Consider the following 27285-nt stretch of genomic DNA (forward strand, 5'->3'; position numbering starts at 1 on the left):
GAGGCCATTCTCATAACGTCATCAAGTAGCTACATGAACGACAGTGAAATAAACCTCATATAGTCTACTGTATTTAACATCTAAAAGGAGAAACAAGCACTTCGGGAAAAACGAGACCACATTTACTACAGAATTTCAATTATGTTCTCAGTCTACATGATTTTTTTAAATATAACTGACGTAGAATATTATATTAGTTTCAAGTATACAATATAATAATTCAATACTCGCATTTATTGCTAAATCATCACCACACACAGTTACAAACTTTTTTTCTCGTTATGAGAACTTTTAAAATTTACTCTCGTAGCAACTTTCAAATATACAGCACAGTATTAATAACTATATTCACCATGCTGTACATTACATCCCCTGGACCTATTTATTTTACAACTGGAAATTTGTACTTTTACACTTGTTTAAAGGCCTTTTTTTTAAACCTCTCAAAGTAAATGGGATTTAAAGAACTTCACTGATTAAAAATTATATCACAAAAACCTTCATGAATAAACCACCCATGTAAGAGTTTCACATTTGTCCCATAAATTGGATTTAAACAAGATCACACTGAGTTTTGTGCTTCTATAGAATAATTCTAGGTCAGAACCAACTGAAACATACTCCCAATGTCCACAGGCTTCCATTATTCAGAAATTAGTATACCTATAAGTACTGCTATTTTAAATTCACAATTCAACTGTAGGCTATAATAACATGAAAGAGTGAGACCCCATCACCACCACCTAAATTCTAAAAGAAAATTACTTTCACGTGGTATAAATCTACTGCACAAATAAATCAGGAATTATGGACAATTTCTAAAATCCTTCATTGTTAACCCTTAAATACAAGAATGTCTTCACCTGGGTTAACTGCTTACACCGATCCTTCATAGCAGCAGCATCTTCCTTCAGAGCAGTAAGTAACTTGTCTTTTTCTTGAAGCTGATGTACAAGTGCAGTCAACTCTCCTTTATTTGACTACAATTGAGAAATCAATACAAAATTAGTTAATAGTAAACATCGGCTAATGAAAATTATGAAGATGAACTATCTGATATCAAGTGTTCTTAGGCCAATGCAGAGTTCACTATTACATATAAAGTAGAATAACTGCCAAACACTGGTCAGTGAAATATCATTCAGAAAAATCACTGTATCATTACATATTCTGATGCATAACATAGGACACATATCAATCAAGAAACAGATTTTTACAAAGAATTGACTTCCATTTTTAAACACAAAATCAAGATAGTAATCTCTCCCTTCTCCTCCTAAAAGTTCAAAAGAGGGGTATGAAATGAAATGCAAACTGAACCAAAAGAAAACAAACATCTGTAACGTCAAAGCATAATATCAGGAAAGACTTCCGAACGCAGTGGAGATCAAACAGATGCTCAACAACCTTGTCAAAACATACCCAAGACTACAGAGGTGCCATGGGTACATAGTTCTCTGAAGTTAACAGGAATATACTGAAAGGTAAAACCAACAATCCCCCATTTGACATCAGGAACAAGCACAAATATAGAAGGTAGGAATTTTCTTGGTAGGAGGTCTTCGCAAGCAGAAGTAGGAAAGAAGAAATCATACAGGTAAACTTTATTCAAAGAGAGCAGCTAATCAGTAAGGAAGAGTTAAGAGAGATCCTCTACAGTGAGATCCTCTGTAGTGAACTCTTATATGAGAAAAAGGAAAGGCTAAAAGAACTCATTTTCACACATAGCCGAAGGAGAACAGCTCGTCTTAGCCATTCATTATCAATCCCTAGCCACAGAGATGATCCAAGAGAAACACCCCTCCCTGGAAGAGGAGTATTAATGAAAAAGAAATAAAACAAGGTCTATGTAAGATATGAGAAAAAAGGAAGGAAAGCAATAAGAAAAACCAAATGCCAAGTGGAGAAAAATCACCATAAAAAGACTGTCAAGAACGGACAAAAACTGATTAAAAAAACATATCACTATGACTTTCGAAAGTCTAACATAGCAACAATTTCTAGAAAAACAAGAGCAAAGAACAGAGCTCACAAGAAATAATTCAGAGGAAAGATAAGACCACAGAAAGAGATGAAATATAAGCTGGCAAAGCCCAAAGTAGAAGTAAAAGTAACACCATCTCAGAAATACAATCCAATTAGAAGTAGCAAACAGAAAAAGGCATGTTGCTGAAAACACAGGAGAAGACATAGAGTTCAGGGTGGAGAGAAGTAAATAAAAATAAGAGGAAATAAACCAAAGCTTTATTTTTTTTAGGACAAAAATATGAACGATAAAGACAATAGGCAACGAAGATCCAACTTACGCTTAATTGATACCCATTATTTCAATTCTTTTAAGGGACACTGAATGTCATGACTGAAAAGACATGCTTTGCCCAAGGGAATACTGATAGAAGAGTCAATGCAAAGCCACATTATAGCAAAATTCCCATGACTTCAAAGAAGCTGAATCCCTTGATGTTTGTACAGTAGGGTGGACACTGGAAAGTCCAATAAATAATAAAAACTTGGTTGATTACCCAAAGGATGTTTTCATTGTGAGAGTGTATTTTGACAAAAATACATGAAAAGAATGCAAATTCAGGGGACTTCCCTGGTGGCCCAGTGGTTAAGACTCTGGGTTCCCAATGCAGGGGGTATGGGTTTGATCCCTGGTTGTGGAACTAAGATCCCACATGCCACGTGGCAGAGCCTTTAAAAAAAAAAAAAGAATGCAAAACTCAGGCTGGTCTCAGACTTCTATCCAGCGATAGGAATGTAGAGAATGGTAAAGCAAGCATGACAAATTATCAAGGAAAGAAACTGCAACCCAGAAAAATTATACCCCACCAAACTATCATTCAAGTACAAAGACAATAAAACAGCATTTTAACTTGCCAGAATTTGGGAAATACAGGTTCCATAAGCCCTTCTTGAAACAATTCCAGAAAAAAAAAAACAATTTCAGCCAACCAAGAGATGAATACAGAAGCTTATGGCAAAAGAACTGGTATCAAGCTTTGAACCCAGCATTAAGCTACAGAATTAAGACTGAAACAAACATAAAAATTATAGTCACAAAACAAACATTAAATATTGTAAGTATCTGATAAACAAATGTTATAATTAACAAAAGTAGAGAGGGAAGGAAGAGAGAAGGTAGGAAAAATTTTAAATAGACTTCCTCCTGTTATACAACATGGGGCCAAAATAGTTACTAACCTAGAGTTGGAAAAAAAACACATAATTGAGGCAAGTATATTTAAAGGCCAACAAGAAGAAATCAATAATCAACCAAAACTATCAAATATTTTTTTGCCTTTTCTTTTTTTTTAATTGGGGTATAGTTGATTTACACTGTTATATTAGTTTCTGCTGTACAGTGAAGTGGATCAACTATATGTATACATATATCCCCTCCCTCTTGGACCTCCCTCCCAGCTCCCACCATGCCACACATCTAGGTCACCACAGAGCACTGAGCTGAGCTCCCTGTGCTATACAGCAGGTTCCCACTAGCTATCTATTTTACACATGGTAGAGTACCTATGTCAATCCTGATCTCCCAATTCATCCCACCCACACCTTCCCCCACTGTGTCCACACGTCCATTTTCTACATGTGCATCTCTATTCCTGCCCAGCAAACTGGTTCATCCGTACCATTTTTCTAGATTCCACAAATATATGTGTTAATGTACAATTCAAATACATTTTAAATGTTTTCTTACTAGTAATCACACTGAGTTAACATTTTTGAGCAATTATTTTATGCTAGGAACTCTAAGATAATACCTTATTATCATTCCCATTTTTGAGATGGGTAAACTGAGACACTGAGGTTAAGTAACTTATCTAAAGCCACAAAGCTCAAAGTGGCAGAGTCCAGATTTGAATCCAGGAAATCTGACCCTAGAGCCCAGGATCTTAACCTACACTCTAAATATACAACAGAGTGTCTTATAGCTTAAACACAAAGGCGTGTGTACATACACATAGAACATAACATCTCATCTCCAACTCTGCAAAAGCCCTCTAGCTTTTACTCTGTTTTCCCCTTCCCATCTAAGCTTATTCAAAGTGGATACTGTCACCTTTCCTATTCATTCATCACTTATTTATAGTCTAGTACTCCAATGAAACTGCTTTCACTAAGGATATCAAATCCATTTTTTCAATCCTTACTCTCCTTGACTGCTCTAAAGCATGTCACTGCTGATTTTTCCCACCACCCCTGAACTCTCTACCCTCCCTAAGCATCTGTGATCCCACTGTCTCCTGCTGTTTCTCCTCTCACTATACTCTGTGGTGGCTTTCCCTGACCTTTAAATGTTGGTGCTTCTCAAGGTTCATTCCTGAACTTTCTTACCACTCTCCACATCCTCTCTGGACTAACATATATCCACTATATGTACTGGTGATAGTTCATTACTTTCTGAAATTACCCACTTTGCAATATATTTTCAACACCAGAGAATTATATATTCAATTGTGAAATAATTGTATCCATTTAAATTCTCCAAAGGATGCCTAAAACAACTTCCTAAATATTTTCATAATCCTCTACTCTCTCTTCCTTTGCAAAGTGCTCATGAATACCATTGTCACCACAATCTATCCAGTTACTCCAGAGCAAAAACAAGCATTCATTCTAGACTCTTCTTCAGCCACCAAATCTAATTGGTCAGCAAGTCCTCTAACTCCTCTATCTCTATCCTACATCTATGTTTATATTCCTGCATTTATCTTCCCCCTTTCTCTGAAGTGGTCTTTATTAGGTGTGGGGATTCATCACATCCTGGACCTTGAAATCTATTAAAAGGTCTGAGCAAGAATCAATTTCCATGACAGGAAAAGGGAGAAATTAAACTTACCAAGTCTTTCCCTGATAAGAGTGGATCTACAAGGGCACTGAGTCCCTGAAGATAAGAATAGAATCACACCATAAGAAACACAGAACAAGATTTTAATTGAAAGCCAAAGGTTCCAAGGAAAAGGGAAAACTGTAAGGTTTCAAAATATTTACTCTATTTCAAAACGTTATCTTTAACAGTTCCCAACTTCCTCCTTGGCCTGCCTAATATAGCTATCAAGGGGAGTCTGATTTACCACCCAACCTCTAGAGTTCAAAGCTGTCTCAAGCAATAAAATGACTACTCTTGCACCCATAAACCACCACCACCACCATCCTTAGTCAGAAGAAAAACACCTGAAGCAATTAATTTTAAAAAGCAGTGATTTCAAACAGGTAGTAACTAAGTTCAGCTGGAGGCTTTTCCCTGCAAGAAGATTTTCCCAATCCTCACAAATAACCAGGAACCCTTTTAAGATATACACTTACCCAATTAAAGTAAATCAAAAGATAAATTCTTCAGTCAAGAACTTCAAGAACGTTCCTTGCAAGAGAATAATCTAACTTTGTATCCAAAGTCACACAGTTATCGCACTCTGATGATCCTCGAACACACTGTTTACTCTGAGCCACTGCTGGCACCACACGGAGACTGTCCAACAAGCATACTACATTGTAAAATGCCATAGATTTGTAAAACACGTTGTCAATAGATACCTGGAAGTATGGACAGACATACGCCATGATAAATGCTATATGACAAAAAAAATTCAGATGGTTATGAGAAAGAGAGAAGAGAATAATTTAGACTAGGAATTCAGATTAGCCTTATATGAGGAAATGATATTTAAATGGAAACCTGATGGAGGAAATAACCAAGGAAAGAAGTTAGGGGGTAGGGGCTTGGGGGCTTTCGGACAGTCCAGACAGAAGAGAATATTTGGTTTTCTTTAATGAGGGGATGAGGAAAATGCCATGAGATCAGGTTATAGAGAGAGACAGACATAGCCTTAAAAGGAATCTGGATTTTGCTTTAAGTGCAAAGAGAAAGGCACCAAAGGGTTTTTAAAGCAGTGATTTACCTCCTTAAAGGCTGCCTTGCAGTTGCGTAGAAAAAATAGACTAGAAGGCTACAAGGGAATGCAGAAACATCAACTAGGAGAATACTGAAGGTAATCAAATGAGAAGTGATGGTTTGGACTAGGACGGTCTTTAATAAATGGGAGAGGATTCAAGATGGTGGAGAAGGGACTTCCCTGGTGGTCCAGTGGCTGGGGCTCTGGGCTCCCAGTGCAGGGGGCCCAGGTTTGATCCCTGGTCGGGGAACTAGATCCCACATGCATGCTGCAACTAAGAGTTCGCAGGCCACGATGAAGATCCCGTGTGCCACAACTAAGACCCAGTGCAACCAAATAAATATATACATATTTAAAAAAAAAAAAAGATGGTGGAGAAGTAGGAGGACGTGGAGTTCATCTCTCTCCACAGATGCATCAGGAATACATCTATAGATGCAACAATTCTCACAGAACACCAGCTGAAGACTAGCAGAAGGCCTTGAACACCAGACAGGACTATAAAGATCCCTGCATAACTGGGTAGGATGGCAAAAAGAAGGGAGGAGGAGGAGGAGAGGAAGCTGGATGGGACCTGCACCCCGGGGAGCAGGGGGGAGGCAGAAGCAGAGGAGAGAGTCCCAAATTCGGGGAAACCTCCTCTCCAACAGAGAAATCGACTGGGACAGAAGAAAGCATTTGAGGCTGTTGGAAGAGGGTGAAGCGGCCAATCGGTGGCAGATGGGACACAGTGAGAAATACACAGACGGTCCATACCGTGGCCCTACATACCCTAGACTGGGACATGTGTTCACAGGTGTGCAAGGGGGCTGGGAGCTGGAGCACGGGGACTGGAGAACAGGCCCAGAGCAAGAATTGTTGTTGGCTGTGGGGAGATGGACTGAGGGGACGGGAGGGAGGAAATCCGCAGCAGGGAATACCTACAGAGGAAGACGGGACTGCCATGGAAGGAGGGCACTATTGCTGAGTAACACGCCGGGGGACAAGCCACTCTTGCAGCCTCTCTCTCCCCTCATGCCAGCACCTGCCAATTAGCAATAAAAAAAAGCCCCCTCAGGGATGGCCCTAGCGCACCTGCTGCTCGGCGCCAGAAAAAGCCCAGCCAGGGCTGGCCCTGACGCACCGTACACTGGGTGCCAGAAAAGGCCCTCACTAGGGCCATACCTCTTGTGCCTGTGGCTGACGGCTCCCCTGTGCATTTGGCACCACCAGGGCTCCTGCGATCCAAGCAGTCATACCACCTCTGCACTCTGTCCTCACTGGAGCAGACCCAAGATCTCCACGGCGGCCTCAGGACCAGACTCTGTGGGTGGACCACACACAGAGGTGGGGATGAAACCAAAGCTGAACCCCAGGGATGGGGCAACTAAGGAAGAAGATCGAAAACTTTCCATCAGCTGTACAAGCTGCAGATTAAATCCCCGTGATCAGCTAGGTAGACCCTGCGTCCATGGAATATCTGAGTAGACAATGAGTGTTCTCACAAATGAAAATGGTCTAGCTCTGGCAGCTGTGGACGTTGGGGACAAGCACACACAAGAACTGGCTCAGATCAGAGTCTGAGTGGTCTTCACAGGGCCCACAACAGGTCCAGAGACCAGCCCAGAGGCAGAGGAGGGCCTCTTGGGGAGGCAGAGGTGGGCTATGGCTCACGGTGTGCGCAAAGACACTTTCAGCTGAGACCCCAGGGAAACATAATTATTACTATTAATTTTATTATGTTTTGATTCATTCTGGCTTTTTTGTTGTTGGGTTTCTTTTCTTTCTTTTTTTTGTTTGTTGTTGTTTCAGGTTTTTTTTCTTTAGTCTTTTGAGATCTTCATGTTCTATAACATATTTTTTATTTTTATTTTATTTTTTTATAAACTTCTATTTTTACTTTGCTTTTCTGTTTTTCTGTGTTTTCCCGTATTTTTTTCTTCTTCTTTAATTTTTTTTTTATATTTCCATTTCTACTTTACTTTTCTGTTATCCTGTGTTTTTTCCCTTTCTATTTTATTTAATTTTTTTAATTCATTTTTATCAGTTTGTTCTGTTTCCTTACTTTATTCTTCAGTTGGCACACTGCTTTGGTTTTGTTATTAGGTTTTCTGTTTTTGTTAGTTTTGATTCTAATTGTTTGATTTCGTTTTTGAGTTGTTCTGTTTGTCTGGTTGTTCCCTTGTTTTTGTTTCATATGGTTCTGTTTGTTTCTTTTGTGTGTATGTATGCTTCCTTGTTTCTGTTTTTGTTTGTTTGATTTTACTTTTTACCATTTTTCTATGGTTTTATTAGTCTTTTCTTTTTTGTGTTTTTTTTTAATCCCCTTTATTGAGGGATGAGCAACTTGCAGTGTCTTGGTTCCCAGATTGGAAGTCGGGCCTGAGGCTCTGCGGTAGGAGCACGGAGTCCAGGATACTGGACCACTAAAGAATTCCTGGCCCCAGGGAAGATTGATCACCGAGAGCTCTCACAGAGGCCTCTAACTGAATCCAAGACCCGGCTCCACCCAACTGCCAGCAGCTCCCAGCGATGGATGCCTCTCACCAAACAACAAACAAGACAGGAACACAAACCCACCCATCAGCACACAAACTACCTAAAGCCATACTAAGCTCAAAGACACCCCAAAACATACCACCTGACTCAGCTCCACCTACAAGAACGCAGGCACAAGTCCCTCCCATCAGGAAGCCTACACAAGCCACTAGACCAACCTCACCACCAGGGGCAGAGAACAGAAGCAAGAGGAACTACGACCCTGCAGCCTAGGGAAAGGAGGAGACCTCAAATACCATAAACCAGACAAAAGGAGAAGACAGAGAAATATCTTGCAGGCAAAAGAGCAAGATAAAAACCCACAAGAACAAATAAATGAAGAGGAAATCGGTAAACCACCTGAAAAAGAATTCAGAATAATAATAGTAAAGATGATGCAAAATCTCAGAAACAGAGAAAATACAAGAAACGTTTAACAACGAACTAGAAGAGCTAAAGAGCAAACAAACAGTAAGGAACAACACAATAACTGAAATTAAAAATACTCCAGAAGGAATCAATAGCAGAATAACTGAGGCACAAAAATGGATAAGTGAGCTGGAAGAGAGAATGGTGAAAATAACTGCCGCAGAACAGAAAAAGAAAGAAGAATGAAAGTAATGGAGGACGGTCTCAGAGACCATTGGGACAACATTAAGCACAACAATGTTCGAATTGTAGGTGTCCCAGAAAAAGAAGAAAAAAAGAAAGGATCTGAGAAAATATTTGAAGAGATTATAGTCAAAAACTTCCCCAACACGGAAAAGGAGATAGTAAATCAAGTCCAGGAAGCATAGAGAGTCCCATACAGGAGAAACCCAAGGAGAAACATACTGAGACACATATTAATCAAACTAACAAAATTTAAACACAAAGAAAAAGTATTAAAAGCAGCAAGGGAAAAGCAACAAATAACATACAAGGGAATCCCCAATAAGGTTAACAGCTGATCTTGCAGCAGAAATTCCACAGGCCAGAAGGGAGTGGCAAGATATATTTAAAGTGATGAAAGGGAAAAACCTACAACCAAGATTACTCAACTCAGCAAGGGTCTCATTCAGATTCAATGGACAAATCAAAAGCTTTAGAGACAAGCAAAAGTTAAGAGAATTCAGCACCACCAAACCAGCTTTACAATAAATGCTAAAGGAACTTCTCTAGGCAGGAAACACAAGAGAAGGAAAAGACCTACAATAACAAACCCAAACAATTAACGAAATGGTAATAGGAACATACATATCAATAATTACCTTAAATGTAATGGATTAAATGCCCCAACCGAAAGACACAGACTGGGGACTTCCCTGGTGGCACAGTGGTTAAAAGTCCGTCTGCCAAATGCACGGGACAGGGGTTCAATCCCTGGTCCAGGAAGATCCCACATGCCGCGGAGCAACTAACCCCAGGCACCACAACTACTGAGCCTGCGCTCTAGAGCCCACACTCCACAACAAGAGCAGCCACCTCAATGAGAAGCCCACACATCGCAACGAAGAGTAGCCCCCACTCAACGCAACTAGAGAAAGCCACGCACAGCAATGAAGACCCAACACAGTCATAAATAAATAAATAAGCAAACAAGCTAGCAAGCAAGGAAGCAAACAAGCAATCATTAAAATAAAGAAAAAGACACTGACTGGCTGAATGGATACAAAAACAAGACCCATATTATACTCTGTCTACAAGAGACCCCTTCAGACCTAGGGACAATACACACCGAAAGTGACGGAATGGAAGAAGACATTCCATGGAAATGGAAATCAAAAGAAAACTGGAGAGGCAATACTCACATCAGACAAATCAGACTTCCGACTTTAAAATAAAGACTATTATAAGAGACAAGGAAGGACACTATATAATGATCAAGGAATCAATCCAAGAAGAAAATATAACAATTAGAAATATCTATACATCCAACACAGGAGCACCTCAGTACATAAAGCAAATGCTAACAGCCATAAAAGGAGAAATCAACAGTAACACAATAATAGTAGGGGACTTAACACTCCACTTACACCAATGGACAGATCATCCAAACAGAAAATAAAGAAGGAAACACAAGCTTTAAATGATACATTAGACCAGATGGACTTAATAATTTGATATTTATAGGACATTCTATCCATAAACAACAAAATACACTTTCTTCTCAAGTGCACAAGCAACATTTTCCAGGATAAATCACATTTTGGGTCAAAAATCAAGCCTCAATAAATTTAAGAAAACTGAAATAGCATCAACCATCTTTTCTGACCACAACACTATGAGACTAGATATCAATTACAGGGAAAAAAACTGTAAAAAAATACAAACACATGGAGGCTAAACTATACACTACTAAACAACCAACAGATCACTGAAGAAATCAAAGAGGAAATCAAAAAATACCTATAGACAAGTGACAGTGAAAATACGAAGACCCAAAACCTATGGGATGCAGCAAAAGCAGTTCTAAGAGGGAAGTTTATAGCAATATAAGCCTACCTCAAGAAACAAGAAACATCTCAAACAACCTGAACTTACACCTAAAGCAATGAGAGAAAGAAGAACAAGAAAAACCCAAAGTTATCAGAAGGAAAGAAATCATAAAGATCAGATCAGAAACAAATGAAAAAGAAATGAAGGAAACAATAGAAAAGATCAATAAAACTAAAAGCTGGCTCTTTGAGAAAATAAACAAAATTGATACCATGAGCCAAACTCATCAGGAAAAAAAGGGAGAAGATGCAAATCCATAGAATTAGAAATGAAAAAGGAGAAAAAACAACTGACACTGCAGAAATACAAAAGATCATGAGAGACTACTATAAGCAACTATATGCCAATAAAACGGACAACCTGAAAGAAATGGACAAATTCTTGGAAAAGTACAACCTTCCAAGATTGAACGAGGAAGAAACAGAAAATATGAGCAGACCAGTCACAAGTAATGAAATTGAACCTGTGATTAAAAATCTTCCAACAAACAAAAGGGCCAGACGGCTTCACGGGTGAATTCTATCAAACATGTAGAGAAGAAAGCTAACACCTATCCTTCTCAAACTCTTCCAAAATACAGCAGAGGGAGGAACACTCCCGAATTCATTCTACGAGGCCACCATCACCCTGATACCAAAACCAGACAAAGATGTCACAAAAAAAGAAAATTACAGGCCAATATCTCTGATGATCATAGATGCAAAAATCCTCAACAAAATACTAGCAAACAGAATCCAACAGCACATTAAAAGGATCATACACCATGATCAAGTGGGGTTTATCTCAGGAATGCAAGGATTCTTCAATATATGCAAATCAATCAATGTGATACACCATATTAACAAAGTGAAGGATAAAAACCATATGATAATCTCAACAGATGCAGAATAAGCTTATGACAAATTTCAACACCCACTTACGATAAAAACTCTCCATAAAGTGGGCATAGAGAGAACCTACCTCAACATAATAAAAGCCATATATGACTAACCCACAACCAACATCATTCTCAATGGTGAAAAACTGAGAGCATTTCCTCTAAGATCAGGAACAAGGCAAGTGTGCCCACTCTCACCACTATTATTCAACATAGTTTTGGAAGTTTTAGCCACAGCAATCAGAGAAGTAAAAGAAATGAAAGGAATCCAAACTGGAAAAGAAGAAGTAAAGCTGTCACTGTTTGCAGATGATATGATACTATATATAGATAATCCTAAAGATGCCACCAGAAAACTACTAGAGCTAATCAATGAATCTGGTAAAGTAGCAGGATACAAAATTGATGCACAGAAATCTCTTGCATTCCTATACACTAACAACAAAAAATCAGCAAGAGAAATTAAGGGAACACTCCCATTTACCGCTGCAACAAAAACAATAAATACCTAGGAATAGGCAAAAGACGTGTATGCAGAAAACTATAAGAAACTGACGGGGGGGGGGGAGACACTGATGAAAGAAATCAAAGACGATACAAACAGATGGAAACATAGACCATGTTCTTGGATTGGAAGAATCAACATTGTGAAAACGACTATACCGCCCAAAGTAATCTACAGACTCAGTTCAATCCTTATCAAATTACCAATGGCATCTTTCACAGAACTAGAATAAAAAATTTTACAATTCATGTGGAAACACAAAAGACCCCGAATAGCCAAAGTAATCTTGAGAAGGAAAAACAGAGCTGGAGGAATCAGGCTCCCTGACCTCAGACTATATTACAAAGCTACAGTAATCAAGACAGTATGGTATTGGCACAAAAGCAGAAATATAGATTAATGGAACAGGATAGAAAGCCCAGAGATAAACCCACACACATATGATCACCTTATCTTTAACAAAGGAGGCAAGAATATACAACGGAGAAAATCCAGCCTCTTCAATAAGTGGTGCTGGGAAAACTGGATAGCTACATATAAAAGAATGAAATCAGAACACTTCCTAACACCATACACAAAAATAAACTCAAAATGGATTAAAGACCTAAATGTAAGGCTAGACACTATCAAACTCTTAGAGGAAAACATAGGCAGAACACTCTATGACATAAATCACAGCAAGATCCTTTTTGACCCACCTCCTGGAGAATTGGAAATAAAAATAAACAAATGGGACCTAATGAAACTTCAAAGCTTTTGCACAGCAAAGGAAACCATAAACAAGGCCAAAAGACAACCCTCAGAATGGGAGGAAATATTTGCAAATGAAGCAACTGACAAAGGATTAATCTCCAAAATTTCCAAGCAGCTCATGCAGCTCAATATCAAAAAAACAAACACCCCAATCCATAAATGGACAGAAGACCTAAATAGACATTTCTCCAGAGAAGACATACAGATTGCCAACAAATACATGAAAAGATGCTCAACATCACTAATCATTACAGAAATGCAAATCAAAACTACAATGAGGTATCACCTCACACTGGTCAGAATGGCCATCATCAAAAAATCTACAGACAGTAAATGCTGGAGAGGGTGTGGAGAAAAGGGAACCCTCTTGCACTGTTGCTGGGAATGTAAACTGATACAGCCACTATGGAGAACAGTACGGAGGTTCCTTAAAAAATTAAAAATAGAACTACCATACGACCCAGCAATCCCACTACTGGGCATATACCCTGAGAAAACCATAATTCAAAAAGAGTCATGTATCACAATGTTCACTGCAGCACTATTTGCAATAGCCAGGACATGGAAGCAACCTAAGTGTCCATCAACAGATGAATGGATAAAGATGTGGCACATACATACAATGGAATATTACTCAGCCATAAAAAGAAATGAAACTGAGTTATTTGTAGAGATGGATGGACCCAGAGTCTGTCATACAGAGTGACATAAGTTAGAAAGAGAAAAACAAATACTGTATGCTAACACATATATATGGAATCTAAAAAAAAAAATGGTTCTGATGAACCTAGAGGTAGAACAGGAATAAAGATGTAGACGTAGAGAATGGACTTGAGGACATGGGGAGGGGGAAGGTTAAGCCGGGACGAAGTGAGAGAGTAGCATGGACATATATACACTACCAAATGTAAAACAGATAGCTAGTGGGAAGCAGCTGCATCACACGGGGAGATCAGCTCGGTGCTTTGTGACCACCTAGAGGGGTGGGATAGGGAGGGTGGGAGGGAGGTTCAAGAGGGAGGAGATATGGGGATATATGTATACATACAGCTGATTCACTTTATTGTACAGCAGAAACACATCATAAAGCAATTACTCCAATAAAGATGGGGGAAAAAAAAGAATAAATGGAAGCCACTAAAGGTTTAAAGGCAGAAAAGTGTGTTAGGAGTGTGTGTGTATGTGTGTTTAAAATAAGAATGGTCACATCCACAATCTAATATTGAACACCGGATACCATGTCATCTTATCTCACACAAAGTAACACTTAAAAACTTGTCACATTTCCCAATATGAGATAGTTAGTAGACCTGATAATATAGTGAGTATAATATAATGAGAAATTAAATATTAGCTTCATGGCTTCGTTTTTTTCAAATTTTAGTCAGTCATAGCAATGATTCTATCATTCAAAGCATTTACTTTAGAACAGTAGTATTCTATACATACATACACATACACACACACACACACACACACACACACACACGAAAAAGATGCCCAGGTGCTTTGAATGGTGTTATCTTCAGTCACAAAAACATTCCATATGTTATCCAGAAATCACCCGACCTTGCCTTCAGCACTTACATTCACAGGAAAGCAAGGTACAACTTAGCCAAGTGCCAAATGACTTTAAAGTTATATAAATCTTCTTACTTATTATAAGCAATTCGTTTTTGTCAAAACCTCAGATGATTCGGACACCTAACTGAACTAAATAAGTATATTGATTAGTATGGATATACGAAATAACTTCCGAAGGCATTCCAGAACTTTTAAATGTCACTAAGTGCTTTCGGGGTATGAAGGATGGGAGTAGGTTATAACTTATTGCTCTAGCAGAAGTCTTGCTTGGTGAACTTCTAATCACTGCCCTCAAATAGGCTCATAATCTAAAATATGCTTACCTTCTTTAAAGCATCCTGTATCACACCAGACTTTTCCTTTAGCAGGTCTACAACACAAAGGGCCTCATCTTCAGAAAACATCATAGTCTTCAAGGACAGAAGAAAATCTTTAAATTTTACTTCAGCATTCTCTTTAAAAAAAAAAAGTTAACATTTAAAAGATATAAGTAACAACTTCAGCAAAGGTAAAGCACCAAGAATTCTTGACCCAGAAAGTCAGTAACCAAGAGAAAACAGATTTACATTTCAGGTCAAACAACAATTAATGCTCTAGTCCACAGAGAAAAAGTGTTTATCATTTTTAATATAATATGGAATAATTACATTAAATAAAAATTTGCTCAACCTGCAGAATATTTTTTATGTTTTCTTAATTGGAAATATAGTTGATTTACAATGTTGTGTTAATTTCTGCTGTACAGCAAAGTGATTCAGTTATACATATATATATGTACATTATTTCTTAGATTCTTTTCCATTATGGTTTATCATGGGATACTGAATATAGTTCCCTGGGCTATACAGTAGGACCTTGTTGTTTATCCATTCTATGTACATAGTGGTTTGTATCCAAACTGCAGAATATTAAAGTGCCAGTATACCCTTACTTTAAAAAAAAAAAATGCAAATGTCTAATATATGGTAGTATCTATACTAAATATGTTCACAAATACTGTCATTTAACTGTAATACTTAGGACTTATGAGCCAAATTTTACAGATGAGAAAATAAGCTCGAAGACAATTACAAAAAGGAAGTCTGATTTTACAAACATCAAGTATATACAGCAATCCTAACATTTTAAAAATCCATGTGCCAAACATCTCCTGACTCATCCACTTCAATTCCCCTAGGGCTCCTATATTAGGCAACAGCGGCCTCTCATTAAAAGCAACTGCCACCCATTACACCCAAAGGTGCCCAGAGCTTTTAATACTTCAGCTACATTATAAGTTTAAAAAGGCAGTTGTGTGCATGTATGAGAACAAGGGGTATATGGAAACTCTGTACTTTCCACTCAATTTTGCTATGAACCTAAAAGTGCTGTTTAAAAAAAAAAAAACTATTAAAAAAATAATATGGAGTTCCCTGGTGGTCCAGTGGCTAGGACTCAGCACTTTCACTGCCATGGGCCCCGGTTCAACCCCTGGTTGGGGAACTAAGATCCCGCAAACCATGTGACTCGGCCAAAATAATAACAATAATAATAATAATAGTAATAATAATAATAAGGCCGTTGTGAATTAGCATAGAAAACTCTGAGAGACAATAATAGAAGGGAACAGATTACCCGACAGCAAAACAGCTATGAAACCTTAGGCAAGTCAAAGTCTAATGTCCAGCTCTACAAAACTGAGAAGGTGGATTAGAAAACTACCAATAAATCTTTTACTACAAAGATTCTATTAGTCTTTTGCAATTCATTGCTTCTATGAGAAAACACACTCACTCCATCAGAACTCAAAAATGTGTTTTTTTCAATACAAAAGATTGTCACATTCTGTATATTACCTTTATCAGCTTCAATCTTCAGTTTTTTAGCCCCTGTTTTCTGAATTCCTTCTACTTGGTCAGGTTTAATCAGATCAATAACCTCTCTCTTATCCATCACAGGATTTGAATCAGCATTATCCATCAAAGGAATATAAGTTGTTGCATGAATTAGGGGTTCATCTACCAAGACTGTAATTTAAGTTCAACAAAATCATAATTACTCAGCATTTTTTATAACAGAGTAATTAAATAACATGTAAGCACAATTAAGTTTAATGATAAATGCAGTTATTTTCAAATCTCTAATACCAGCTCAATTTGGCTTTAAATTCCTATTTTATCGTTTAACAACTCAAAACACTCTTCTAATTAAGAAATACCAGTTCAATATTATTTTATAGCATATCATTTGTATCACACATCTCCTCTAATAGTATCTGAAAATTTCTTCTTATACATCCCTATACATTTTAGTTAGTTCTCATGTTTCTCCTGATTTAACTAAGAATCCATTCACATTTAATTAGTGCTCAAGGAAAACTATTAATTTTTAATGTATGTTGGTACTTTACTGACCTCTTATTCCCATTGGTTAATTCCTGAGTTTTTTTCCTTGCTAGATACAAAATTAGTCACTGCTCCTTGCAGATATCTTCTCATTTCTAATAGTTATGCCTCTAACTTATATGGTACATCTTACTACACTAGTTAAAACTTCCAGAACCACATTAAAAGTGGAGGAAGGAAGGCTTCTTACTTTGTTCCTAATTTTAATGGGAAAAGTTTGAATACTGAAGTCTGATATCTGTTGGTTAGAGACACAAACTTCCACACCCATATGGAAGTCTCTCTAAAAAAAAAAAAAACTCTGGGGCACATACAGTTCTTTCATTTAAAATGTATAATAAATATTTAATATTAACAAATATTTTGTGATAATATTTTTCTATACCTGATTGCTTGATATATCATAATTTTAATGCAAATAACAGAATTTCATCTTTTCCCTTGCCAATTTTACTATTTTCTAGCACTAGTTGATATCACAGCCCAATATTATAAAAATCACTGTTTTATCTACATAAATTTCATAGCTAAGTCTTCTGTGGACAATTCAGAACAGATAAAAATTGCTTCATCACTTTTAACTGGATGCTTCTCATACACACATGCAAATTATGTTTAATAAATAGTTAGGAATGTAGGGTAATGATAAATTTAACTAATGTTCTCAAGCATAATCTTTATGTGATATTAAAAAGTACAAATATTTCAGGAATACTTTTCTTCTATAGAGTTTGTATGCTATTAACATTATTTTCAAAACTCAGTTAAGAATGAGAATATTTATAAATGCTTCTGTCCTTTTATAAATTTCATATAAAGGTCTTCACCACAAACTTATACCCTAACCATCTGTCAAAGCACCATGGGCTTGTATTAGTTTTAAAGCTGTTATGGTACATATTAAGCTGGAAGTTAAAGAGCATGTGAGGTCTCTAGGTTCCTTGTCCTAGTGGACTTCTCTAGAATTAGTATTTATAAAATACATATCTACACATTTCACCATTTTCAGTCTTTTGCTTCTTTGATGAAACCTTCTTCTTTCCTGATCCACCTTCTTGTTTAGTCTCTTGATGCAGGGGTAATGGTTCTTGCTTTTTTGACGGTGCCATAAGAGGTTCCACCTTTTTATCCTGATCATCTTTATTAAAAATAAATGAAAAATCATCATAGCAAACAATGAACACACCAGAAAAGATTCAATTATTAATGAATACTTCCTAAAATGCTTTACCACCAAAATTTTAAACTCTGATATACAATTCTCTCACTTATTCTAGCTTTCTTACTCTGCCACATATGCTCTTTAACTTCATCAGGACTTCTAGTACTTGCTCCTTCTTTTATATCCCATTTCTCAGCCACTCCTAGCCCTACTCAGCTTATAAGCATGGTCAAATCCCTTATCATCTTAAAAAATAAAACCCTTCCCACCACTGTAATCCCTAGCCCCCCACACCCATTTCCTTTTTATACTGACCAAAGAACAGTCTGTACTTCCTTTCCTACCAATCATTTCTCAACTAATTGCAACCTGATTTTTCTCTCTTCCATTATATCCATGAAAGATTTTACTCAGGTCCCTAGTGTCCCAAATGCCACATTCTACCAATAATATCCTTTAATCCTTATTTGAATTCTATTTAGCATTTCATACCATTGGTCTCTACCTCTTTAAATTACTCTCTTCTCCGTTATGCTAAGTGAAATAAGCCAGTCACAAAAGGACAAATATTGTATGATTTCACTTATATGAAGTACCTAGAGTAGTCAAATTCATAGACACGGAAAGTAGGATGGTGCTTGCCAAGAACTAGAGAGAGGGAAGAATGGGGAATTAGTGCTTAACGGGTACAGAATTTTAGTTGGGAAAGACCAAAAGTTCTTGAGATGGCTGGTGGTGATGACTGTGCAAGAATGTGAATGTACTTAATGCCACAGAACTTATACTTTTTTTTTTTTTTTTTTTGCGGGACGTGGGCCTCTCATTGTTGTGGCCTCTCCCATTGCGGAGCACAGACTCCGGTCGCACAGCCTCCGGTCGCACAGGCTCAGCGGCCATGGCTCACAGGTCCAGCCGCTCCGCGGCATGTGGGATCTTCCCGGACCGGGGCACGAACCCGCATCCCCTGCGTTGGCAGGCGGACTCTCAACCACTGAGCCACAAGGGAAGCCCAGAACTTATACTTTAAAATGGTAAATTTTATGTTACATATATTTGTACCACAATAAAATTCAGCTCCCATGATAATTCTTTTCTTACACTTGGAATATTCCTTTGCAGTCTCCTTTGTAAGCTGTTCCTACTGAATACCTTATACACTGGTATTCTTCAGGATTGTGTCCTCATTTTAAATACTTTCCTTGAATGATCTTCTCTACACCCACGACATCAACTACTACCATCATGCTTAATAAGGCTTCTGAATCTGTAGTCTAGCCTTATGCCTCTGTACTTAAATTTCCTACTGCATCCTCCCTATGTAAATAGCCCCTATAGGCACCAGAAACACAAACTGAAAGCATTCTCCTCTGGGCACACATCCACTCTCTCCCCATTATTCCCTCTTAAAGCTATCAACATTTACCAATCAGAGCTTGAGTAATCTTTTCTACAAAGGGCTGAACAGTAAATACTCTGGTTTTGTGGGCCATTTAGACTCTGTCACAACTATTCACCTGCTGTTGCAGTGTGAAAGCCAGCCACAGACAAACGTTAACACATTGAGTGAGGCTGCATTCAAAAAAACTTGATTTATGGACACAGAGGTTTGAATTTCATATAATTTCCATATTTAACACAATATTACTCCTTTAGTTTTCTTAATCCATTTGAAATATAAAAACCATTCTTGGCTCATGGGCCATAAAAAACGAGAAGCAGGCCAGATTTGGCTCACAGGTTGCAGTTTGCCTACCCTGACCTAACTTAAAACTTGGAAATTATCTTTGATCCTGCTTTCTCCTCTGTCTGCCATATCCTATGCATAACGTTAGTCATGTCATTTTTGCTTTGCAGATCTCTCTAACCTCCTTACTATTTCTTCTGTCACTACCACAGTTCAGTCCTTCAACTTAACTCTGGAAAATAATACCCTCTTAACAAGTGTGCCTATATTAAACACTGCCCTATGAAACTTGTCTTCCCTAGTTCTGCCAAAAATACCTTTCTAAAATGTAAATCAGGCCATGTAAACTAAGCCTGCTTGAAAATCTTCAACAATGGCCAAATCACAACATCCCAGCTCCTTAGCATTGTATACAAAAATCATCATGATCTACCCACTCCATTAGCTTTTCAGCTTTGTTCCTACCCTCCCCACCTCCCATTTCATGGTTCAACAATACACTGTACTCTTGCATCTTTAATGCCTTTATGCATGATCTTCTGCCAGTGGGGAATGAGATCCCACTATTTGCTCGATGAAGTGATTCATTCCGGAAGACCCAGCTCAGGCACTGTCTCCTCTGTAAAGCTTTTGACCCATGGTCCCCATAAGCACTAGGTGTTTTGGCTCCGTAGTATTTCTATACTTTGTATTTTTCTTATATAAGTCACATTTCATTATTGACTTACATGTCCTTCTGTCCCCTTTACTCTTATTTCCCTAGTACGATGCTTGATCAGAGCTGGCAAGCAAATATTTAAAATCCAGTATAACTAACTTAATACTACATAAGTTAAGATACGAAAACAACTTAATAGTGAACACAAGTCCTTTCATACAGAGCAAACTGCAATTTCAACCATCAGCACACCATTTCTCACGTCCTTTCTGTTGTACCTATTAAGCTCTCTCCTTGGAACACCCTATCCACCAAGAAAAACTAGCTAGTACTTATTCAACCTTTAAGATTAACTTTAGGCATTACATGCTTTAAGTGGCCCACCTTAGAACTCCAACACTGGTTTAGACATACCTAGCTCATTATACTAAACTTTTTATATTATAATAACCTATTTCTCTTTGTATCTACAACTAGCATGAGGCTACCTTGAAAATGCACACTTCATCTCTGCAGTCCTAGTACCTAATCTAATGCCTAGCACAAAACACATGTATTACAAATGTTTGCAAAATTAATCAATCAAAGGTGAAAATGATATCTGATTTTTCTTTTCATCTTTAATTCCTATCACACTGATTAGAAAGTACTGGTTGAAATAAATGTGAACATTTCTAACTACTGATATTTACAGGTCCTCAGTGGTTTTATATATTTCTATAATATATTTTATATATTTATATTTTATATATATAAACAGATTTTATATATTTCCACTAAAGGCCTTTTCCACATTTGTAATGTGAAATTTAGTTTTGAACACTGTTTTATGCTCAGTACTAATTCTTTCTATCAGCAATGAATGAAAGCAAACACACAGTGAAAAGGATAATATTCTCAATTTCAGATTCAGTATTTAACATTTGTATGCACACTTAACAAAGTATCTGAACTTCAAACTCTAAAGTTATTAAAACAAATATAACCACGCAATAAAGTTGAATAGAATACAATACCGCTTCCATTTTTAGACTTCTTCTGCCCTGGTTTCTTCTTTGAGGCAGCTGCTTCCAAGGGGGGGGTGGGCTGTTTAGTAACTGGGACAGGTTCCACTTTTTTGCATGGAATCTTTGATACATCACTTTCTTTGGTGACCTGTTCTTCTAGTACAGGCTTGTGTTTCTTTTCCTTCTTCTTTCTTTCTCTAACACTACTTGAACTTTCAACCACATTCAGTGGAACAGGTACAACTTGCTCATCTTCCACAGCCAAGGCATCAGATAATTTAAAGTCCCGGGGTACACTCTCAGAATCAGATTCATGGAGGTTCCCATTTTGGAGTTCTTTCTTTTTATTCTTTTTCTTTTCTGCCTTCTTTTTATCTGTTTTGGTAGGAATAAGCTTTTGTTCTCTTTTCTGTTTTGCAAGAACTTCATCATATAATGTTTCTTTCATGAAAAGCCAGAAGAAGAGGAAAATTACTGTAATAACTACTGAAGGAATAAGAACAATAAAATATGTTGACTCATAAAACTCCATGGTGCTTTTGTTAATGTGATCCTATAAAACCTAAATGTGAAAGAAGGAAGAAACAAAAACCTGAGTCAGTCTTATTAAACACAAAAAATCTCTGTTCTTTCAAGTGGTATTTCATATTTAACCTGATCTACAAATCTGAACAGGTTTTTTAAATCACATACTGGATTACTTTGCCAAATACAATTTGAATATACTTTTAAAAAAATTTTGTGGTAACTAGGAGTGTAACACAGCCTTCCTTTTTTTTTTTTTTTTTTTTTTTTTGCGGTACGCAGGCCTCTCACTGTTGTGGCCTCTCCCGTTGCGGAGCACAGGCTCCGGACGCGCAGGCTCAGCGGCCATGGCTCATGGGCCCAGCCGCTCCGCGGCATGTGGGATCTTCCCGGACCGGGGCACGAACCCATGTCCCCTGCATCGGCAGGTGGACGCTCAACCACGGCGCCACTAGGGAAGCCCCCAGCCTTCCATTTTTAAATCATGTGGAAAGGTTCTAACGGAAGGGAAAAAAAACTTAGCCATTCATTACTTTTTCCCAAAAAATATCCACTTTTGACACTATTACTATTTAGTTTTCCTCTTACTGTACAATGTTCATGAATACTACTATACATGGAAATAAAGAGGCATTAACTATTACCAACACACTAGATATCCACTAAAAGTACCACACTCTTAACTGCAAAGAAAAGTGGTTCATTCCTCCACTTAAAGATTTAAGTTCATTCACAAACTGTGAGCACCTTTATTCCAGTTAACTAACAGCCTCATGACATGGTGGGCTACAACAAGGATATGGAAATATAATACAGTAAAAAATCAAAATGTTAGGATATGTCATTTGACACTAAAATAAATTACAAATAAGATGCTTTTCTCAATTTTTTTCAAGGTACCTCTTACTGTAAAAAAAAGTTATACTGCAAAAACAAGGGCAATCACCATCCTCTCTTAATAATGTTTAATTAAGAAGCAAAATTTTTAATGGTATTAACACAACCCTGGACTTACTAAGAGAAGGTTTTAACAAGATGAAGGGGAAAAGGAATCATGTGCTAACAAAACACTAAAAGGAACTTTATACAGAATTGTTCTTCCCTGATAATTCATGAACTATCCAAGATTTTTAATTTATTAAACATATTTTACTGTGCCTGTTAGTGGTCAACCAGAAATGCTTTTTAAAAGATGTTTGTTTGTTTGTTTGTTTTGTGGTACGCGGGCCTCTCACTGTTGTGGCCTCTCCCGTTGCGGAGCACAGGCTCCGAACGCGCAGGCTCAGCGGCCATGGCTCACGGGCCCAGCTGCTCCGTAGCATGTGTGATCCTCCCGGAACGGGGCACGACCCCGTGTCCCCTGCATCAGCAGGCGGACTCTCAACCACTGCGCCACCAGGAAAGCCCTAAAAGATGTTTTGTTTTTGATTTTTGTTTGTTTTAACATGACCACCTACAGGCTACAAAGCCTGTTCAACTTGGCTGGGGAATTGGGGGAGAAAAAGGACAAAACAATGACTTAGAACTCTATGGATTTTTGCTTTGAGGAAAGAAAAGAGGCTAAGGCACTTAGCAGCAACCACAGATGCTGAAAAAAGGTCAAGTCAAAGTCAGAAGGGCTTTGATGAACAGCAAACTGCACCCACATGCAACTTAAGTCTTAGGAGAGCAAAATCTATGATGAAGCAGAGCAAGAAGCAAACGTTCAGGGAGAAAAGAGGCCATGAGACCACAAGAACTCTGAAACACACATTCCTCAAATGTTCTGATGATTTTTCTAGGTCCCTTTTCCAGGTCCCACACGAGCCTGGAAGAATCATGATTTCCATTTCTGGATTTTTCAGAAGATTCCCTTCACACAATTCAATTCCCAGTCATGTGAGCTCTTTCTGCAACTAGGAGGAGCCCAACCAAAACACCAAGGCAAATTTAAAGTCAAGAAAGTGTTTGCATTGCTTTAATCCAATATTCCTGATTCTTTATCCCAAGAAATTTACAAAGAAAAGCATATATAAAGATGTTCACAGCAGTATTATATATAATACAAAAAACTGAGATAGAATATACAACATCAGAATGGGTTAAATTAGCAAATATCAACTCAATAAAACACTGCTGTTAAAACTGTAAATACTGAGACTTTCTTAAATTCAATTAAATACTGAATAGTCAAAATCACAGTTTTACTTGTATGATCAAAACACCTCATGTATAATAGGTTATTGAGATGAATATGTAAATTAAAGAGTTGTGCCATAATCATGGGTGCAGTCTCGCTTGCCTTAATATTTTAAATTTTGTTAGTTTAAGAGAAACTCATAAAAGTTTTAATTCCTTGCTTTTTTTTTTTTTTTTTTTCTGTACACGAGCCTCTCACTGTTGTGACCTCTCCTGTTGCGGAGCACAGGCTCCGGACATGTAGGCTCAGCAGCCATGGCTCACGGGCCCAGCCGCTCCGCGGCATGTGGGATCTTCCCAGACCGGGGCACGAACCTGTGTCCCCTGCATCGGCAGGAGGGCTCTCTATCACTGTGCCACCAGGGAAGCCCCAAATATTTTTAACATACAGTTCATTGCTCAACTTTTTAAATTTTTCTACATTAAAACAGAAATTTAAGTAACCATGCTGAATGCACAATATCATACTTTTAAAAGTTTAAATAAACACAAATTTTAAAAGAACCGTTACTTACATATTACAAGGAAAAATGCAAGCAGTTTGATAGGTATACTATTGAATTTCAAGTAAATGTAAGAATTTTGAAATCTCTTTCCTTACTACCACAGTATTTTAGTTACTCTTGCCTCTGACATCATTTTCTTTAAACTAAAAGAACATTTAAAACAAATGACACCAAAAAACTAATTTTTTAAATTATCTGTGCTTCAATTGATAAAAGTATGTCAACTGGAGTGACTCAAAAGAACCAGTAAGAAAAATATAACAAAAATCCAAGACTGAAGTCTGAACAAACTGAAAGTCAATTTTTTTCCACGGATGTATACCGAACAACATACAAGCAAGCATATTTGTAAAGAGCAAGCAAAGATTTGAGGGAAAGGTAGTTTTCAACCCAGGAACACTTAATTTCTTAGAAGTTCCTGTATAAATCTGTAATGTCTGAACAACTAAATGAATACACCTTGAAAAGATATACAGGCACCAAGAGTAGCCTACAAGAGCTTTATCCAATGTACAACATAGTTATAATATTACTAGAAGTAGCTGTGAAACCTAAGCTGAAAGCTCTTATCACAGGTTCTTTGTAAAAACAGAGTTCATGGGCTTCCCTGGTGGCGCAGTGGTTGAGAGTCCGCCCGCCGATGCAGGGGACATGGGTTCCTGCCCCTGTCTGGGAAGATCCCACATGCTGCGGAGCGGCTGGGCCCATGAGCCATGGCCGCTGAACCTGCGCGTCCGGAGCCTGTGCTCCACAACAGGAGAGGCCACAACAGTGAGAGGCCCGCGTACCGCAAAAAATAACAGAGTTCGTAAGTTAAAAAATCTATCTGTAACCTGATCATGCTGAATCTAAGTAGTCTGTGTTCTAAACATGCCATGTTTCTCTTCCTTTAAATCCATAATAACATCTTATGTTGTTTTTTTAATGTTCAAGTTAATTTTTTTGAGGAAAACTTTATTTATGGAAGTACCATACACTGATAACAAGTATATTCATGGACAAGTATCACTTACTCAGATTTCCATTACACAACAGAAGTTAACTACAGTATTTTCTGAACCCTTCTTGGTAAAATGTAAGATTAAACATTATGGTGTCACTAACCTTCAAATAAAGTATGCATGTCATATTCCAGATATATCCTGAAAAAAAATAAATTTTAAAATTGATAAACGGCAATATAATAAAGCACTAAAATAAAGTCAAGAGTCTTGACTTTTGGTCCCAATTCTGCCTTGGCTCCAGGGGTCTCTTCTTACATAGGTCTAAAGTCCAAACTACTTAACACAATCTTGGAAATGCCAAGACAAAAAATTTAAGTGGTTCCAAGTTGGTGGTGCCCATAGTGCATGTGGCAGAAGTGAATGCACATCTTCTTTGCTATATTGCTCCCTCAAGCCAGGAACCTCAAGATTTCCAAAGAAGACTGTCATCCAGATAAGAGCCCACAACACAAAATGACAGAAGCCACCATGAGCAAGAGGCAACAAAAATAAACTAAGGAATCACATCCCTAAAGATTCAAGATACTGGAATTAATAGATATAGATTATAACCTACACACATAAAGAAGAGGTAACTGGAAAAATGAGCAAAGAACAGAAACTATCAAAAGTAACTGGGCTGGGCTTCCCTGGTGGCACAGTGGTTGAGAGTCCGCCTGCCGATGCAGGGGACACGGGTTCATGCCCTGGTCCGGGAAGATCCTACATGCCGTGGAGCGGCTGGGCCCGTGAGCCATGGCCGCTGAGCCTGCGCTCCGCAACGGAAGAGGCCACAACAGTGAGAGGCCCGGGTACCGCAAAAAAAAAAAAAAAAAAGTAACTGGGTAGATACGAATCAATTAGGACTTCTACAAATAAAAATTAGCATCAAAATTTAAAATCCAATGGATAGGTTAACACAGGTGCAAGGACACCAATTAAAATAACTATTTCAATAGGCTAAAGTGAGAGTGAATTAAGTCAATGCAGATAGAGGACGAGGCAACTATTAGAGCATGGTGAAGGACTTCCCTAACAGTCCAGTGGTTAAGACGCTGTGCTTCCAATGCAGGGGGCACAGGTTCAACCCCTGGTCAGGCAACAAAGATGATCCCACATGCCACTTGGCGCGACCCAAGAAAAAAAAAAAAAAGAGCATGGTGAAAGTGAGGAAGGAGTCTAAGACAACTAACTCCTATGTTTCTAGCTTGGCCAAAATCTGTAAATTATGAAATCACATGTCAAGTTCAAGACAAGGAATAGGTTTTTGTCTGGGAGTTTTAGATATGATTTTGAGGAAATATAAACTACAACCAGCTACAGAATATCAGCAGTCAACTGAGTAGACAAAATCAGCACTAAGAAGGTACTACAGGTTCTAAATTGGGGAACAAAAAGGAAAAACTCTCTAAAAAGTCCAATTTCCCCTCCTCCCTAGTATCAAATCTAGAAACCTTTGCCTTGTCCTTTGTATCAAATCTTCACTTATCCTTCAAAACACAGCCCAAATCACACCTATGAAAATATCTTTTCAACTACCATCTTCCACAACAGTCTATTAATTCACTTTGTATA

At 37.9% G+C, this 27285-nt stretch overlaps 1 protein-coding gene across 6 annotated transcripts in view; it reads right to left on the bottom strand.

Moving 5' to 3' along the window:
* The window catches only part of KTN1 (kinectin 1), a 119900-nt gene that overhangs the window by 57509 nt on the left and 35106 nt on the right, over window positions 1–27285 (bottom strand). For 5 of the 6 annotated variants that reach the window (XM_079911895.1, XM_079911894.1, XM_079911893.1 and 2 more), the window contains exons 2-7: window positions 25832–25869; window positions 21528–22080; window positions 18008–18145; window positions 16459–16629; window positions 14947–15077; window positions 864–980 (exon numbers count right to left, since the gene is read on the bottom strand). In XM_079911895.1, coding sequence (XP_079768021.1) covers window positions 864–980; window positions 14947–15077; window positions 16459–16629; window positions 18008–18145; window positions 21528–22050 — 1080 coding nt within the window. In that variant the 5' untranslated portion in view covers window positions 22051–22080; window positions 25832–25869. The remainder of the gene's footprint in view (window positions 1–863; window positions 981–14946; window positions 15078–16458; window positions 16630–18007; window positions 18146–21527; window positions 22081–25831; window positions 25870–27285) is intronic. The other variant, XM_079911892.1, reaches the window with a different exon arrangement.

Source organism: Stenella coeruleoalba, assembly GCF_951394435.1.
Source record: "Stenella coeruleoalba genome assembly, chromosome: 2".
Lineage (NCBI taxonomy): Eukaryota > Metazoa > Chordata > Mammalia > Artiodactyla > Delphinidae > Stenella > Stenella coeruleoalba.